This window comes from Mobula hypostoma, chromosome 9, assembly GCF_963921235.1.
Source record: "Mobula hypostoma chromosome 9, sMobHyp1.1, whole genome shotgun sequence".
Classification (NCBI taxonomy): domain Eukaryota; kingdom Metazoa; phylum Chordata; class Chondrichthyes; order Myliobatiformes; family Myliobatidae; genus Mobula; species Mobula hypostoma.
The window spans coordinates 136,386,872-136,404,480 of record NC_086105.1 but is presented as its reverse complement, the minus strand read 5'-3'; the positions used below and the strand labels follow the sequence as shown (position 1 = coordinate 136,404,480).

Below are 17,609 nucleotides of genomic sequence, written 5' to 3'. Positions count from 1 at the left end.
GAACTCGTTAATGATGTGGAGATACCACACTCCTTGCTCGAGTTCATGTAGGTCTGTGGCTCCTGTTTCATTGTATTCAGATGCTAGTGGCAGACCAACCACGGGCTTGGGTTTGGGCTTTCCAAACTTTTGTCACGTCTCACAGCTGTCAATTACCTTCTGTAGAATGGGAAAAAATAGTCTGCATCTTTGTTTCCTGAACTCCTGAGCAGTTTCTGAAGTCTATCAGTTGAAGCGTGTCCGAACTGCTTATGAAACTTGAGCAACACGTTGCGTTTCTCATCTGGGGTCCTGTTCTCTGTGACATTTAGTACTTCATTCTCACATTGATTCTCAGTAATGTCCATATCTAGAATGTTTACACAGTAACGTCCAGAGCTGGTGAACTCACTCACTGTTGAAACATTGGTGCTTGGCCATTCTCCATAATCGCTGCTTTCTTTGGGGAAGATTTATTCAAGAGTAATTGAATGTTCACTGGTACTAACTCCGTTTCAATGTAATATTTTGTCTGGCCTACTTTTGAGGGAATTTTCACTCTTTTGGGGGAATTTACAACCTTTCCATCTCCAAATTTTAATGCTTTGTAACTGTGTTCACCAGTTTCTGCACTTCATTCTAGGTTAGTTCACTTACAGAGCTTTCAAGCCATTTTTCTCCACATACTGTGCACCTGCATGCAGTATCAATTAAAGCCAATCAAAATCTCTGCATCAGATGTCTCTGTATTAATATGTGATTCCTTTGCAAACACTGTAATATGACACTCTTCTACATCTTCAGATTTGTTATTTTCTTCAGTTAGCTTAACTGGTTCAGTTCCATGCAGTCAGTTTGACAAACAGCACATTTTCATCTCTTGCGTACTTGTTTAGTGATTCGTGCCAGGTAATGGCGACCTTGCCTGGTCTTTCTGGGACCTACGCTTGCTACACTCTCTTTTCCGCTCAGTGTTTCCTGACTCAAACTAGTTCCAACTGTTGTCTTGTCAGCTATTTCTCCAAAAATTTCGTAGTTGCAAATGTAAGTTCTGTACATGTAGTTAACACTAGCTGTCTGCCCTTTATGTCTGGACACACAGTATCCAACAACTTAAAAGCTAATACTGTGTCAGGAAGTTCCATTTTGTACTTACGCGTGCGACTGTACAGTACTTTTGTTCAAAATCAACAATATAATCAGCCATATTTGCAGAACTGTCTCTGGAAACTTTGTCGAAGTCTGAATATACTCATAAATCCAATCCCTTTCTTCCTTCAGAAAAACGGAGTCGGTGCATTTATTAGCGATTTTATACTGTCATCTTTGTTCAAGTCTTCCACCGAAATTTCCATCCTGCTCTTCCTGAAAGCGACAGTACAACTACCTGTGCCTGCTTCTTCTTCACAAGCTCTGTAGCACAAGAAATCCAATTTCATTTTTCCAGCTTTCATAAGGCTTACTCTTATCGAATGGGATCCAATAATTGGAAACCATCCTCTGCCAACACTGATAATGTAGAGTCAACAAAGAAAAGATTTTCCTTCATTTTTTAAAACTTTACTTTCTCCATTTACGTTTAATACACTAGGCTACCATTTTCTTTCTCAACATTCTCTCCACTGCCACCCTTGTGTGCATACCCATAATGGGGAAAGGGCACATGCCAACTAAAAGCTTACATAGCCCAAGTGAACAGATCTCAATATGGCTGACCCAGCATGAGGTGAGGAACTGCTGCGTGCTCGTTCCTGCAGAAACATGGCTCCAGTACAACATGCCATACACCACTCAGGGACTTGTGCTAATATTTCTTTGTGACTGTAGGTATTTTCATAACTAAATGTGCCACGTGTGATTATATGTACTGTGCCTTGCAACTTGGCCTTGGAGGAATGATGTATGGTTGAATGACAATAATCTTGAACTTGAACTCTGTCACATCCTCATGGAGTAAAAGCCACTGTTGCCTCTAAGCTGTGCTGGTGCTCAATAGTGCTCCAGCGCACATAACCTTTACCATTCAGCTGGAATTGTCTTTTATATAATGTTAATAACATTTTGAAATTATATTAATATCAATTTGAAATCTATGTTAATATAATTGTGAAATGACCTGTAATTAACTATGTGTTAATAAATATAATCCATAAATTGTCTAAATAATGAACGTACCGCAACATTTACTTTGGAAAACTTTGGAGCTTTAATATCACCTGTGAGTTGGCTGGGGTGATATACTGCATCTGGTGCTCCCGATGTGGCCGCCTATATATTGGCGAGACCCGACACAGACTGGGAGACCGCTTTGCTGAACACCTACGCTCTGTCCGCCAGAGAAAGCAGGATCTCCCAGTGGCCACACATTTTAATTCCACATCCCATTCCCATTCTGACATGTCTATCCATGGCCTCCTCTACTGTAAAGATGAAGCCACACTCAGCTTGGAAGAACAACACCTTATATTCCGTCTGGGTAGCCTCCAACCTGATGGCATGAACATCGACTTCTCTAACTTCTGCTAATGCCCCACCTCCCCCTCGTACCCCTTTTCCTTCTCCCTGGGCCTCCTGTCCCATGATCCTCTCATATCCCCTTTGCCAATCACCTGTCCAGCTCTTGGCTCCATCCCTCCCCTCCTGTCTTCTCCTATCATTTTGGATCTTGCCCTCCCCCTCCAACTTTCAAATCTCTTACTAGCTCTTCTTTCAGTTAGTCCTGACGAAGGGTCTCGGCCTGAAACATCAACTGCACCTCTTCCTAGAGATGCTGCCTGGTCTGCTGCGTTCACCAGCAACTTTGATGTGTGTTGCTTGAATTTCCAGCATCTGCAGAATTCCTGTTGTTTGAGCTTTAATGTATTTACACTGTCAGTGTTTCATGTTGCAACACTGTTACAAATTGCAAAAATAAACACAGGGAGAAAGTCAATAGCTCATTGTTAATAAACCGCTGGCCAGCGCAAAAGTTAATGACACATGGAAGATTTTCTTTTTTGTACTATATTTCATTATACCCTTCAATTAATAAATAAAATCAAAAATGTGTGATTTTTCAATTTTCAAAGTTCAAGAAAGTTCAAAGTAAATTTATTATCAAAGTATATACATACACACACACACAAACATCTATAGGCATCCGTTAGTCTCATGAAACCATGGATTTGCACCCTGGAAGGTTTCCAGGTCGCAGGCCTGGGCAAGGTTGTGTGGAAGACTGGCAGTTGCCCATGCTGCAAGTCTCCCCTCTCCATGCCACCAATGTTGTCCAAGGGAAGGGCATTAGGACCCATACAGCTTGGCACCAGTGTCGTCACAGAGCAATGTGTGGTTAAGTGCCTTGCTCAAGGACACAACACGCTGCCTCAGCCAAGGCTCGAACTAGCGACCTTCAAATCACTAGATGAATGCCTTAACCACTTGACCATGCGTCAACACGCGCCAGTACATATATATCACCATATACAACCCTGAGGTCTATTCTCTTGTCAAATTCAATAATAGAATGATAACCATAATAGAATCAATAAAAGGTTGCACCAATTGGGTGTTCAACCAGAATGCAAAAGACAACAAACTGCTGTACCAGGGTCCTGAATTACCCCTATGAACTGAGAGAGAGAGAGAGTTATTTAACACCGACATCTTGTTTTTAAGAGAGAGAGAGAGACAAAGACAGCTTTGGATGATGTTATGGGTTTTCTGCAGCATGTTTACATTTTTACAAGGACACTGGTTTCAGCTTCTGTTTTCTTACAGAGAGAGAGAGAGGAGGAGCTGGTTGAAGAACAGCTAGTATTCGGCAAGGTGAAATAAATAGGTCAGATGATAAACGGACAGACACATGGTTTTGGACACTGAATGAACTTTGTTGTGCCCACAGAAAAAGTGAGTTTTGGAGGACTGATGAGGTGGATCGATCAGTGGCTCTTGCAGTGTGAACAGGGCGTGACCAGTGGGGAGTTATTTGTGTGTCCAACCCTCGCCTGGGTTGATAATTGCACCACAGAAGAACGGTCTCCTTTGTTGTGGTCACGGTCGGTGACTTCTAAAGGATTTCGGAGGACAAAGGGGAGATCGATGGCGTCAGCTCACCTGAAGACTTCAAACCTCTCCCTCTCTCTCTCTCCATCACTACTCAACTCAATACCACGAACTGAACTGAACTTTACTCATCATGGTAAGACTATTTACCCCTAGACCTGAAGAAGCTTGGTTTTCATATATTTCCACACTTACTTATATATAATCATTGCTAACCTCTTTGATTTATCTGCATTTATATTACTGTATTGCGTAGTTACTAATAAATTCCATTAGTTAATAGCAATACCAGACTCCAAAGTGTTTTCCATTTCTGCTGGACCTTTAACCCGTCACGGGGTACGTGAAACGCAAATATAAAAAGAAAGAAATAGTAATGTTAAATAAATAAGCAATAAATATCAAGAACATGAGTTGAAGAGTTCTTGAAAGGGAGTCCATAAGGTTGTGGGAATTTCAATGATTGGACAAGTGAAGTTGAGTGAAGTTATCCCCTTTGTTTCAAGGGTAACAACTGTCCCTGAATCTGGTGGTGTGAATCCTGAGTCTCCTGCACCTTCTTTTCACTCTGAGTATTCATTGTATGCATATTACAATAAAAAAAACATTTAAGGTGCCTTGTAAAATTTCCTGCTCATGACCGTGTCTGAAGGTTGGCAAGAACTCTCAGCCCAGAGAAATCAACACATGATTTTTTGCATCGCTAGTTTCTCTTTAAAGTTAGATTGTGTCTTTACAGCCAGGAAAGGAAGAACCTTGACAAATTTAATCCACCCCAAAAGCACAGGCACGTTCTGAAAATGATTAGCCATTAGAAGGGTAGGGTGTGTATCTTCTCACAAAGAAATACTTTGACCCAACAGAAAATAAAGTACTTAGGAAACTAATTTTAAGGTAGGCACTCCTGTGTTATCCCAGCCAACTCAGAGAAGCAAATAAACTATCGGTGTGGCCATCAGACGTGACTCACCAGGAAGAATGTTTGTGGGAGAATATGTAACATATTAAGTTTTATGTGGATAGCAGTGAACCACACCTCAGTGCGTTGCAGCAAAGAGAGAAGTATACCAAGAGTAGAGTTTCCTAGATATTCCGCAGGATGCCTGTGCAAATGAATTTCAGATCGTTGATCACCCCAGTGGGGATTGTGAGGCTTTTTGAAGTCTTCCTTTCATGCACGGCATTCAGTCTGATTGCTCACGTGGATCGTTACTCTGGACCTTACGGAGGTTGGTGTATGTTCGCCTGGTGCTTTTCGTTTGCCGTCACCTTTATCATTGTTGCATTGGAGCTGACAGGCCTTCACACCAATATTCCGATATCCTGGGAGGACTTCACCACCTCGTTTGCGATGCTGGCCACGCTTTTGAACCTGACTGCCTCGATTATTTACCCCACTGTTTACCTCTCCTCCGACAAGCGTGTAACTGAGGACCAACAAATAGCAGCCACCGTCATGTCCTGCCTGTGCTTTATTGCCTACGCGATTGAAGTCGGTCTCACGCGAGCAAAGCCTGGTGAAGTCAGTGGCTTTTTAAAGACTGTTCCAGGACTGCTTAAAGTGTTGGAAGCTTTCATCGCCTGCATTATCTTCGTACTTGTTGAGGGCTCATATGGGGCCAATTCTGGTCGGCAGTGGTGCATGGCTGTATACTGCATCTGTTTTATCCTCACCTTCCTGATCATAATTTTAACCATTGCTAAGCTCACGGCTACGTTACCATTTCCTTTTGAGACTTTTTTGACAGTCTACAACGTCCTGGCCGTTCTGATGTACGTTACCGTGGCAATCATCTGGCCAATTTTCTGCTTTAGTGAACGCTACGGCACTCCGAACAGACCACAAGCCTGTACACGAGGCAACTGCAAGTGGGATAACCAAGTCACAGCGACTGTTTTAACCTATGTTAACCTTATTGTCTACATTGTGGACCTGGTTTATTCAGCCAAGTTAGTCTTTATTTCTCGGGTTTAAGTGCTTCTGAATACCGTAGGCGTTGGTGATAGGGGAGATAGCTTCAACGGGGATCCTAAATCAACATTACCTAGACTGTGGCCACTTTATTAGCTACCTCCTGCATCTAAAAAAGTGGCCACTGAGTATACGTTCATGTTTTTCTGCTGTCGTAGTCCATCCACTTCAAGCTTGGACGTGCTGTGCATTCAGAGATGCTCTCCTGCACACCGCAGCTGTAATCTGTGATTATCTGAGTTACTGTTGCCTTCCAGTCAGCTTGAACCAGTCTGGCCATTCTCTTCCGACCTCTCTCATTAACAAGGTGTTTTCACCCACAGAACTGCCACTCACTGGATGTTTTTTTGTTTCTTTTTGTAAACTTTAGAGGCTTAAGTCCCAGGAGATCAGCAGTTTCTGAGATACTCAATTTAACCCATCGGGCATTAAACAGTCAGCCACTTAGATAACAGTTCTTCCCCATTCTGATGTTTGGTCTGAATAACAACTGTACCTCTCGACAGTGTCTGCATTTAATTACTGCCACATGTTTGGCTAATTAGATATTTGCATTAATGAGCAGATCTATAAGTGCACCTAATAAAGTGGCCACTGAGTGTGTATCTGCAGGCTAATATTGTTCCTTATGGATTGAAATTGTGGCAGAACATCCATACTTCTCTGCCCCTGAATAGGCTTATTTGGCACTGTACCCTATCACAGTCAAATCTTTCCTTGCTCATCCACTCCTTTTGTCGATGGATTTTTATTGCCTTCACCCTCTCACAGATGTTCCTTTCTGCCTTCTCTTGCTCTCCCCCCCCCCCTTCTCTGATGGAAGGTCACCAGAAACGAAATATTAACTCCATTTCCCTGCCTACCGAAATTGGCAGACTTGCTGAACATTTCATTATCACAAGAGAATCTGCAGATGCTGGAAATCCAGAGTAACACACAAAATGCTGGAGGAACTCAGCAGGTCAGGTAGCATCCGTGGAAAGGAATAAAGAGACGATGTCCTGTGCAGAGACCCTTCAACAGGAATGAACTTTTACAGCTTTTTTTCCCTGTTTTAAGTTAGTGCATTGGCCAACTCTCACAAAAACAACGCAGGTGGTAGAAGCTTAGGTTCACTACACAAGATGTCAGATTTGGCCTTTTGTCCTGATTCGCAGAGACACAGTTATGTTGCTGTGGGAAGCTCAGCCTAGGTAACGCGTTTTCGTGTTACTTTATAACCTGCTGCTGCAGATGTGTAGGGGCTGGATATGCGAAAAGGCAGAAATTTGGTTTCCTGCTGCAGGTTCTCGGTCTGAAATGTCAACTGTACTCTTTTCCTTAGATGCTGCCTGGCCTACTGAGTTCCTCCAGCATTTTGTGTGTGTTGCCAGGAACTTGGTTTAGCTGTAATCCAATTAGGAGGGAGATAAATTTTTGTCACCTATGTTAACTTCGTAATTGATGAGGCCTCATGCAGCATCAGTGCTGGTTGTCACAGGCACTTGGCTGTGTACTGCAAAAACTGTTGAAAGGGTGGAGGCTTCTGGAAGACAATTGTGTCCAATAACTGTGGGGGGGGGGCATGGTAGCATAGTTCAAAGTATATTATCAAAGTATATATATGTCACGAAATACAACCCTGAGATACATTTTCTTGCGGGCATTCTCAATAAATCCATAATAAAGTAGTAACCATCACAGAATCAATGAAAGACCAAACCAACTTGGGCATTCAAACAGTGTGCAAAAGACCACAATGTGCAAATGCAAAAAGAAAGAAATAATAATAATAATAATAAATAAATAAGCAATAAATATCGAGAATATAAGATGAAGAGTCCTTGAAAGTGAGTCCATAATCAACGATGAAGTGAAATAGTGTGAAATTATCCCCATTGTTTCAAGAGCCTGAAGGCCGAGGGGTAATAACTGTTCCTGAACTTGCTGGTGTAAGACCTGAGGCTCCTGTGCCTTCTTCCTGGTGGCAGCAGTGAGAAGAGAGCATATCTTGGATGATGGGGTCCATGATGATGGATGCTGCTTTCCTGCAATGACGTTTTGTATAGATGTGCTCAATGCTGGGGAGGGCCTTACCCAAGGTAATTGGGCCTTGTCCACTACTTACTGTGGGATTTTCCATTCAAGGGTATTGGTGTTTCCATACCAGGCTGTGATGCACCCAGTCAATGCACTATCCACAACACATCTATAGAAGTTTGTGAAAGTTTTAGATGTCATGCTGTATCTTCACAAACTCCTAAGGAAGTAGAGGTGCTATCATGCTTCCTTTGTAATTGCACTTACGAGCTGGGCACTGGACAGGTTCTCTGAAATGTTAACACTGAGGAATTTGGAGTTGCTGATCCTCTCTATCTCTGATCCTCCAATGGACATCTGGTTTCGTCCATTTGTCTGCTGGCTGAGTAAGATGTTGTAGAGGTTGTTGTTATGACACCACTCAGCCAGACTTTCAATCTCCCTCCTATATGCGGATTCATCACCACCTTTGATTCAGCCTAGGACTTTAGCGTAACACTATTACAGCACCAATGACACGGGTTCAATTCCGCCACTCTCTGTAAGAAGCTTGTACCTTCATCCAGCATGTGTTTCTTCTGGGTGCACTGGTGTCCTCCCACACTCAAAAGACAGCCAGATTACTCGTTTAATTGGTCATGTGGGTGCAGGATTGTGAGATGGTAGGGCCTGTATTTCTAAATATTTTATTCCAAAAAAACTGGAGAAGGAAACCAAGGAGCTGGTTTTGGAGCAGCTCTGCCTTATCTTGGCACTGTTTTGATATGGTTGGGTGTTTGTATAGGATCGTGGTTTATGTGTGGGGAACAGGGCTGCCCACTCGCAACTGTTCTCAGGCTATTCAGTTGGAATTACTCGAGTGAAGTCTGAATGATCATTCTAATTCTTCTCCACTACTTCATGAAGAACCTAATTGTTGCTTGTTTGTTCTCCAAGTGATTTCTTTTGCTACTGTTTGAGATTTTGTAATTAAAGTAGTAACAACTCATGTGACACACATCAAAGTTGCTGGTGAACGCAGCAGGCCAAGCAGCATCTATAGGAAGAGGTACAGTCGACGTTTCAGGCCGAGACCCTTCGTCAGGACTAACTGAAGGAAGAGTGAGTAAGGGATTTGAAAGTTGGAGGGGGGGGGGGAGATCCAAAATGATAGGAGAAGACAGGAGGGGGAGGGATGGAGCCAAGAGCTGGACAGTTGATTGGCAAAAGCCTCCTGTCTTCTCCTATCATTTCGGATCTCCCCCTCCCACTTTCAAATCTCTTACTATCTCTTCTTTCAGTTAGTCCTGACGGAGGGTCTCGGCCCGAAACGTCGACTGTACCTCTTCCTAGAGATGCTGCCTGGCCTGCTGCGTTCACCATGTTCCACCCTGTCACCAGTTTTGGCCAACATGGCAGCATAGCGACAGGAGTAATGATTTACAGCGCCAGCAACCCAGGTTCAATTGTGCTGCTGTTTAAAGGGGTTTGTACATTCCCTTTGTGACCGAGTGGGTACTCTGGTTCCCTCCTACATTCCAGAAGCCGTATGGATTAGGGTTAGTGAATTGTGGGTATGCAACATTGGCGCAGGAAGCATGGGGACTCGTGCAGGCTGTCCCAGCACATTCCTCCCACTGCGTTGGTCATTGATGTAAATGACACATTTCACAGTATGCTTTGATGTACACTTGACAATTAAAGCTAATCTTTAATCTTCAATCTCTGATGGGTTCTGTATTCTATTTCCTCACGCCAGTTACTTGCAGGCCTGCAAAAATTCAAAGTTTAAAGTAAATTCATTATCAAAGTATATGCATGTTACCATTTCCAGCCCTAAGGTTAATTTTCTTGTAGGCATATTCAATATATCCATAATAGAATAATAGCCATAATAGAATTAATGAAAGATCGCACCAACTTGGGCATTCTAGCAGTTTACAAAAGACAACAAACTGTGCAAATAAGAAAGAAATAATAATAATATATGAATAAGCAATAAGTATCAAGAACATGAGATGAAGAGGAAATGCATTCCATATTCTCGTCAATGTGAACAGCATCTGCTCCTTAACTCATCTTGCGAACGTAATCCATCGGTGGCCGATTACAGTCACCGTATGAAACCCTTCAGTTCATTGAGACTATCCTAAGCTACTTCTTTTATGGGCCAGTTTTACCTCATTACTTCATTTTCTGGCATCAGCCTGGAGAACATTAACATCTGTTTACTTTAGTGCCTCAATGATCCTTTGTACTATGACGTACTATGAACAATATGCCAGTTTATGAAGGTTTAATGCTCCTTATCTGTACTCTCATTCAGTTTTGGAATGAATGACTATTCTTTGTGCAAATACTTTCTTGATCTCAGTAACTAGTATCGCCAGCTTTTTTGATTCATTAGCTAATTAGTAATCCGCTGCTGCAGGTGTGTAGGGGCTAGATATGGGAAGAGACAGGAACTTGGTTTGGCTGTGTTCCAGTTACGAGGGAGCATAAGCTTTTGTCACCCGTGTTATCTTTGTAATTGATGAAGCCTCATACAGCGTCAGTGCCGGTTGTCATAGGTACCTGGCTGTGTACTGCAATAACTGTTGAAAGGGCGCTGGTTTCTGGAAGACAGTTGTGTCCAATAACAAGGACGGCACAGTAGCATAGCAGTTAATATAGGAGGGAACGTCAGGGGAACGTCGACTCAGACCATGAGAGGCCTGCGTCGGGCATTTTCATGCCTTACAAGGCGGAGATTGGAAGTCTGTGTGGGGCGCCACTCCTCGCACAGACTAAAGCAATGTGTGGTTAAGTGCCTTGCTGAAGGGCACAAACATGCTGCCACAGCTGAGGCTCGAACTAGCGTCCTTCAGATCACTAGACGAACGCCTTAACCGCTTGGCCACGTGCCCAACACAAGCAGTTAATATAACACTACTACAATGCCAGGGACCCGGGTTCAATCCCACTGCTGTCTGTAAGGAGTTTGTACGTTCTCCCCATGACCGCATGGGTTTCCTCTGGGTGCTTCGGTTCCTCCCACGTTCCAAAGATATGCAGGTCAGTACGCTAATTAGTACTTCAATAATCCTTTCTATTATGGTGGACTATGAACAATATCCCAACAATAGTGTAACGAAGGTTTAATGCTCCTTATCTGTGCACATATTCACTTTTGAAAGGATGCCATTTTGTTGCATGGATAGCTTTTGATCTCACTAACTAGTGTTGCTATCTTCACCCATTTGAACATCTGCATTCCCAGATGACTGCACCCCATCCATTTGCCTCCACTCCCTGCAATAACTCTTCCTACTAACATGAAGCACCACACACCTCACCTGGTTGGATTCCACGCGGGGTTGTTATAGTACAGCATCAAGGACACCGTCAAAAACTGATGCCGCAGGAAAAATGGTGGCATCCATCATTAAGGACCCTCTTCACCCAGGACACGCCCTGGGACGTACCGCTCCAACTTGGGCATTTTACTAGTGAGCAAAGGACTACAAACAGTGCAAATAAAAAAAGAACAACATAATAAAGCAGCAACTATCAAGAACATGGGATGAAGAGGAAATGCATTTCGTGTTCTCATTAATGTGAACAGCAACTGCTCCTTAACTCATCTTGTGAATGTAATCCATCGGTGGCCAATTACAGTCACCGTATCAAAGCCCTTCATTAAGGAGGAAATACAGGAGCTTAAAGACACACACTCAGAGTTTAAGGAACAGCTTCTTCTCCTCCACTATCCGATTTCTGAATGGACAATGACCCATAAACACTACCTCACTATTTTCCCCCTCCCTTTTTTTTGCACTACTTATTAAATTTTATTGTTATATATACTTCTTATCGTAACTTTAGTTTTTTATTAATATGTACTGTACTGCTGCTGCAAAACAACAAATTTCATGACATATGCCAGTGATAATATCTCTCAAAGTCCAACCCTACATCACCGTTGTGAGAGGTGGAAACAGGTAAGGCTGGCCAAGAGGGCTGTAGTGAAGCTGTATAGGCCAGTCCCCTGAACAGTGGATACAAAGGATTACAGAAACGTTGAACTCCAACCATACCATCGACTTTATCAGAAGAGGCTCATCATTGAGTGAACACATGACACAGCGTAGGGAAAGTCATCAGGATCCTGCATACCCGACAACTCCTTTGTCACCAAAGTCCATATCTACCTTGGGTACCTGGAACATGAGAGTCATTCAAATGGATGAGAGTCATGTACCAGGCAGGGGACTACAAAACTGTAGGCGTTCATCAACTAATGCCTGAGAAGGATACCGAACATCAGGTATGCTGACAAAGTAATCAATCAGACACCGTGGAAAAACACCAACCAGGAATCCATAGGGATACAAATATGGAAACGAATTTTTGACATGTTTGACAAATCTTGAGAAAGTAATTAGAAAAGCTAAAAGAAGATACGAGGCTATTTTAGCAAGTAAGGTAAAAATGAATTCAAAGGGTTTCTACAGTTATATTAATAGCAAAAGGATAGTGAGGGATAAAATTGGTCCCTTAGAGAATCAGAGTGGACGGCTATGTGCAGAGCCAAAAGAGATGGGGGAGATTTTGAACAATTTCTTTTCTTCGGTATTCACTAAGGAGAAGGATATTGAATTATGTAAGGGAAAGGAAACAAGAAGGGTAGTTATGGAAAGTATGACAATTAAAGAAGAGGACGTATTGGTGCTTTTAAGGAATATAAAAGTGGATAAGTTTCGAGGTCCGGACAAGATATTCCCAAGAACCTTGAGGGAAGTTTGTGTGGAAATAGCAGGGGCTCTGACAGAAATATTTCAAATGTCGTTAGAAATGGGGATGGTGCCAGAGGATTGGCATATTGCTCATGTGGTTCCATTGTTTAAAAAGGGTTCTAAGAGTAAACCTAGCAATTATTGGCCTGTGAGTTTGACGTCAGTGGTGGGTAAATTGATGGAAAGTATTCTTAGAGATGGTATATATAATCATCTGGATAGACAGAGTCTGATTAGGAACAGTCAACATGGATTTGTGCGTGGAAGGTCATGTTTGACAAATCTTATTGAATTTTTTGATGAGGTTACTAGGAAAGTTGACGCGGCTAAAACGGTGGATGTTGTCTATATGGGCTTCAGTAAGACCTTTGACAAAGTTCCACATGGGAGGTTAGTTAGGAAGGTTCAATTGTTAGGCATTAATATGGAAGTAGTAAAATGGATTCGGCAGTGGCTAGATGGGAGATGCCAGAGAGTAGTGGTGGATAACTGTGTGTCAGATTGGAGGACAGTGTGTAGCGGTGTGCCTCAGGGATCTGTACTGGGTCTAATGTTGTTTGTCATATATATTAATGATCTGGATGATGGGGTGGTAATTTGGATTAGTAAGTATGCAGATGATCCTAAAATAGGTGGCGTTGTGGATAATGAAGTAGTTTTTCAAAGCTTGCAGAAAGATTTAGGCCAGCTAGAAGAGTGGGCTGAAAGATGGCAGGTGGAGTTTAATGTTGAAAAATGTGAGGTGCTACATTTTGGTAGGACTAATCAAAATAGGATGTACATGGTAAATGGTAGGGCATTGAAGAATGCTGTAGAACAGAGGGATCTAGGAATAATGGTGCATAGTTCCCTAAAGGTGGAAACTCATGTGGATAGGGTGGTGAAGAAAGCTTTTGGTATGCTGGCCTTTATTAATCAGAGCATTGAGTATAGGAGTTGGGATGTAATGTTGAAATTGTATAAGGCATTGGTAAGGCCAAATTTGGAGTATTGTGTACAGTTCTGGTCACCGAATTATAGGAAGGGTGTCAATAAAATTGAGAGAGTACAGAGGAGATTTACTAAAATGTTGCCTGGGTTTCATCTCCTAAGTTACAGAGAAAGGTTGAACAAGTTAGGTCTTTATTCTTTGGAGCGTAGAAGGTTGAGGAGGGACTTGATAGAGGTGTTTAAAATTATAAGGGGGATTGATAGAGTTGACGTGGATAGGCTTTTTCCATTGAGAGTGGGGAAGATTCAAACAAGACGTGAGTTGAGAGTTAAAGGGCAAAAGTTTAGGGGTAACACGAGGGGGAACTTCTTTACTCAGAGAGTGGTAGCTGTGTGGAACGAGCTTCCAGCAGAAGTGGTTGAGGCAGGTTCGATGTTGTCGTTTAAAGTTAAATTGGATAGATATATGGACAGGAAAGGAATGGAGGGTTATGGGCGGAGTGCAGGTCAGTGGGACTAGGTGAGAGTAAGAGTTTGGCGTGGACTAGAAGGGCCAAGATGGCCTGTTTCTGTGCTGTAATTGTTATATGGTTATATGGTTATATGGAAACAGAAATGGCCACAGAGTTGGATTGGCCACACCTCAAGGAAGCCAAACAACAACATCACCAAGCAGGCATTAAAATCGAATCCCCAAGGAAAGAGGAAAAATGGACGTCCAAAGAACAAAAAGAACATATGGGAGAGGTGTCAAGGCTGAAATCGGATGATGGAGATACTCCTGGCCCACTCTTGAGAAACTGGCTCAGAACAGAGGACGATGGAGGTGAAAGTTCATCGATGTCCTATTCTCCACTGGCAACTAAGGGCCCAAGAAGAAGATGAATGGCAGTGATATTAATTTTCATTCTGATAGTACCAAGGACAAAAGTTGACACCATTATTCTGGTTCTTGAATTAAATGATTTACAATGTTATTACCTCCCTAACCCCACCACCTTGTTTGAATAAGTACGTGGATGGGAGGAGATATGGAGGGTTATGGTGCAGGTGGGGATGGAGTCCAAGTTGTTGGGTACATTTAAAGCTGAGTTTGATAGGTTCTAAGTTAGGTAAGGGTGTCAAAGGTTACAGGGAGAAGGCAGTAGAATGGGATTGAAAGTCAGCCATGATGGAATGGCAGAGCAGACTTGATGGGCTGAATGGCCTAATTCTGCTCCCATATCTTAATGTCTTGTGAATGGGAATAGGCAGAATAGCAGTTCAGCATGAACTAGATGGGCTGAAGCACTCTACGACTCTCTGACAATCTCCATAAACTCTCTGTAACTGTTTCACTCCACTTCATGTATTGTGGCTATTGTCCAGCACCACTTATTGGCTCTGGATTTCCAGCATGTGCAGAATCTCTTGTGTTTTATCATTCCAGCGCCAGTCATTGAGCAACAGTGTGTAGATGAAGCTGGCACACACACATTTGGATGCCAAATTCCATGCCACAATCATCTTTTTCAATTAAGCATACTAGAGAATGAGCCTCATATTAAAATACATGCCCCTTACCAACCTGCACCATTGGACAACAGTGACTTCTTAATGTAAAGGTCAACAACTAGGTTCTGGAAAACATGGATCCCTTCCTAAATTCAGAATCCACATCTCAGCAAAGGGTGACATTGAAAATGGAAGACAGGGTTGACCAGTGCACCAGATAAGCCCCTGGCCATCAGAAGAAAACAGTACTCTATCCTCCTGAACACTCTTAAACCATGGAATACCTGCAGCAGGCATTGAAAATACTGGAGCTATATACCATCAAATCAGTCTCCACAAAACACCTCGATCCACAGGTAGTGTAGACAACATCATAGCTCCAAGTAGTGATCCACCTTCTAAGCTCATCCGCTTTGTTCATGATACTCCTTGCATTAAAATAGACACATCTCAAACCATCAGTCTGAGCGCATCCCTTCCCTACCACCTGCCTATCCTCCCTCTCAGACTGCCTACAAGCTTTCTCTATTTGTGAGCCAACTGCCCCCTCCTCCGTCTCTTCAGTTCGGTTCCCACCCCCCAGCAATTCTGGTTTAAACTCTCCCCAACAGCCTTAGCAAACCTCTCTGCCAGGATATTGAAGTGTTTCCAGAGGTTGGTGATGAAACCTGCCTGAGAAATGACTTGGATCACTCCAATTTGCCTACCGTCACAACAGGTCCACAGCAGATGCCATTTCATTGGTCTTTACTCAACCCTGGAAAATCTGAACAACAAAGGTACATACATCAGGATGCTCTTCATTGACTACAACTGGTGTTCAATACTATTGCCTCCTCAAAACTAACCAATGAACTTCAAGACCTAAGACGCAATACCTCCTTGTGAAACCGCATCCTCAATTTCCTCACTTGGAGATCCCCAGTCAGCTCGGGAGCACAGGTGCACCACAGAGCTGTGTGCTTAGCTCCCTGCTCTACTCACTTTATACTTATGACTATGTGGCTAAGCACACAGCTATATTCAATGCTGTATTCAAGTTTGCTGACCACACCACTGTTGCGGACTGAAACGAAGGTGGTGACGAATCAGCATACGGGAGGGAGATTGAAAATCTGGCTGAGTGGTGGCATAGCACCAACCTCTCACTCAATGTTAGCAAGACCAAGACATCAGGAGGAGATGAGCCATGCCCCTTTGGGGAACCAGAGGTGGAGATGTCCAGCAACTTTATGTTATCAACTCAGAAGATGTGTCCTAGGTCCAGCTTATAAGTGTCATTACGAAGAAAGCAAGTCAGCTCCTCTACTCTCTTAGAAGATTGCAAAGCTTTGGCATAACATTTAAAACTTTAACAAACTTCTATAGATCGCAGTGGAGAGTATACTGACTGGTTGCATTACAGCCTAGTATGGAAACATCAATGCCTTGGAATGGAAAACCTGACAAAACAAGGAGGATACAGCCCAATCCATCACTGGTAAAGTCCACCCCACCAGTGAGCACATCTACATAGAAAGCAGCATCCATCATCATGGAACCACCCCCACCCAGAAATGCTCTCTTCTCACTGCTGCCATCAAGAAGGTGGTACAGGAGTCTCAGGACTCACACCACCAGGTTCAGGAATAATTATTATCCCTGAACCATTGGGCTCTTGTGTCTCAAACTCAAGTGTTAAACATCCTACAAAAATATTATTGCTTTAAAAACATACTTGGCTAATGCAGTCGGAATAAAAATAATGCTAGAGAGTCACGGACGGTCACAGGATGGAAACAAGTCCTTTGGCCCAACTCATCCTTGCCGACCCAGGTGCCGACCTGAGCAAATCTCTGGAATTCAATACCATGAGGGATTGTGGAAGCTAGATCAATGGGAGTATTTGAGAAGGAAGTACAAACCCCATTTCCAGAAAAGTTGGGATATTTTCCAAAATGCAATAAAAACAAAAATCTGTGATATGTTAATTCACGTGAACCTTTATTTAACTGACAAAAGTACAAAGAAAAGATCTTCAATAGTTTTACTGACCAACTTAATTGTATTTTGTAAACATACACAAAATTAGAATTTGATGGCTGAAACACACTCAACAAAAGTTGGGACAGAGGAATGTTTACCATTGTATTACATCACCTTTCCTTTTAATAACACTTTTTAATCGTTTTGGAACTGAGGATACCAATTGTAGTAGATTTGCAATTGGAAATTTTGTCCATTCTTGCTTGATATAAGACTTCAGCTGCTCAATAGTCCATGGTCTCCATTGTCTGATTCTCCTCTTCATGATGCACCATACATTTTCAATAGGAGATAGATCTGGACTGGAAGCAGGCCAGTCAAGCACACGCACTCTGTGTCTACAAAGCCACGCTGTTGTAGCCCGTGCAGAATGTGGTCTGGCATTGTCCTGC

The 17,609-nt window shown here is 42.7% G+C and overlaps 2 protein-coding genes across 2 annotated transcripts in view; one reads left to right on the top strand and one right to left on the bottom strand.

The window, feature by feature from the left end:
• Positions 1-17,609, bottom strand: part of LOC134352092 (septin-9-like) — a 585,694-nt gene that overhangs the window by 489,576 nt on the left and 78,509 nt on the right. The window lies entirely within an intron of this gene.
• On the top strand, positions 4,993-9,085 carry LOC134351400 (myeloid-associated differentiation marker homolog). Its single transcript, XM_063057495.1, has one exon. It carries the CDS (start codon positions 5,123-5,125, stop codon positions 5,996-5,998), a length of 876 nt encoding a protein of 291 aa, XP_062913565.1. The 5' UTR covers positions 4,993-5,122; the 3' UTR covers positions 5,999-9,085.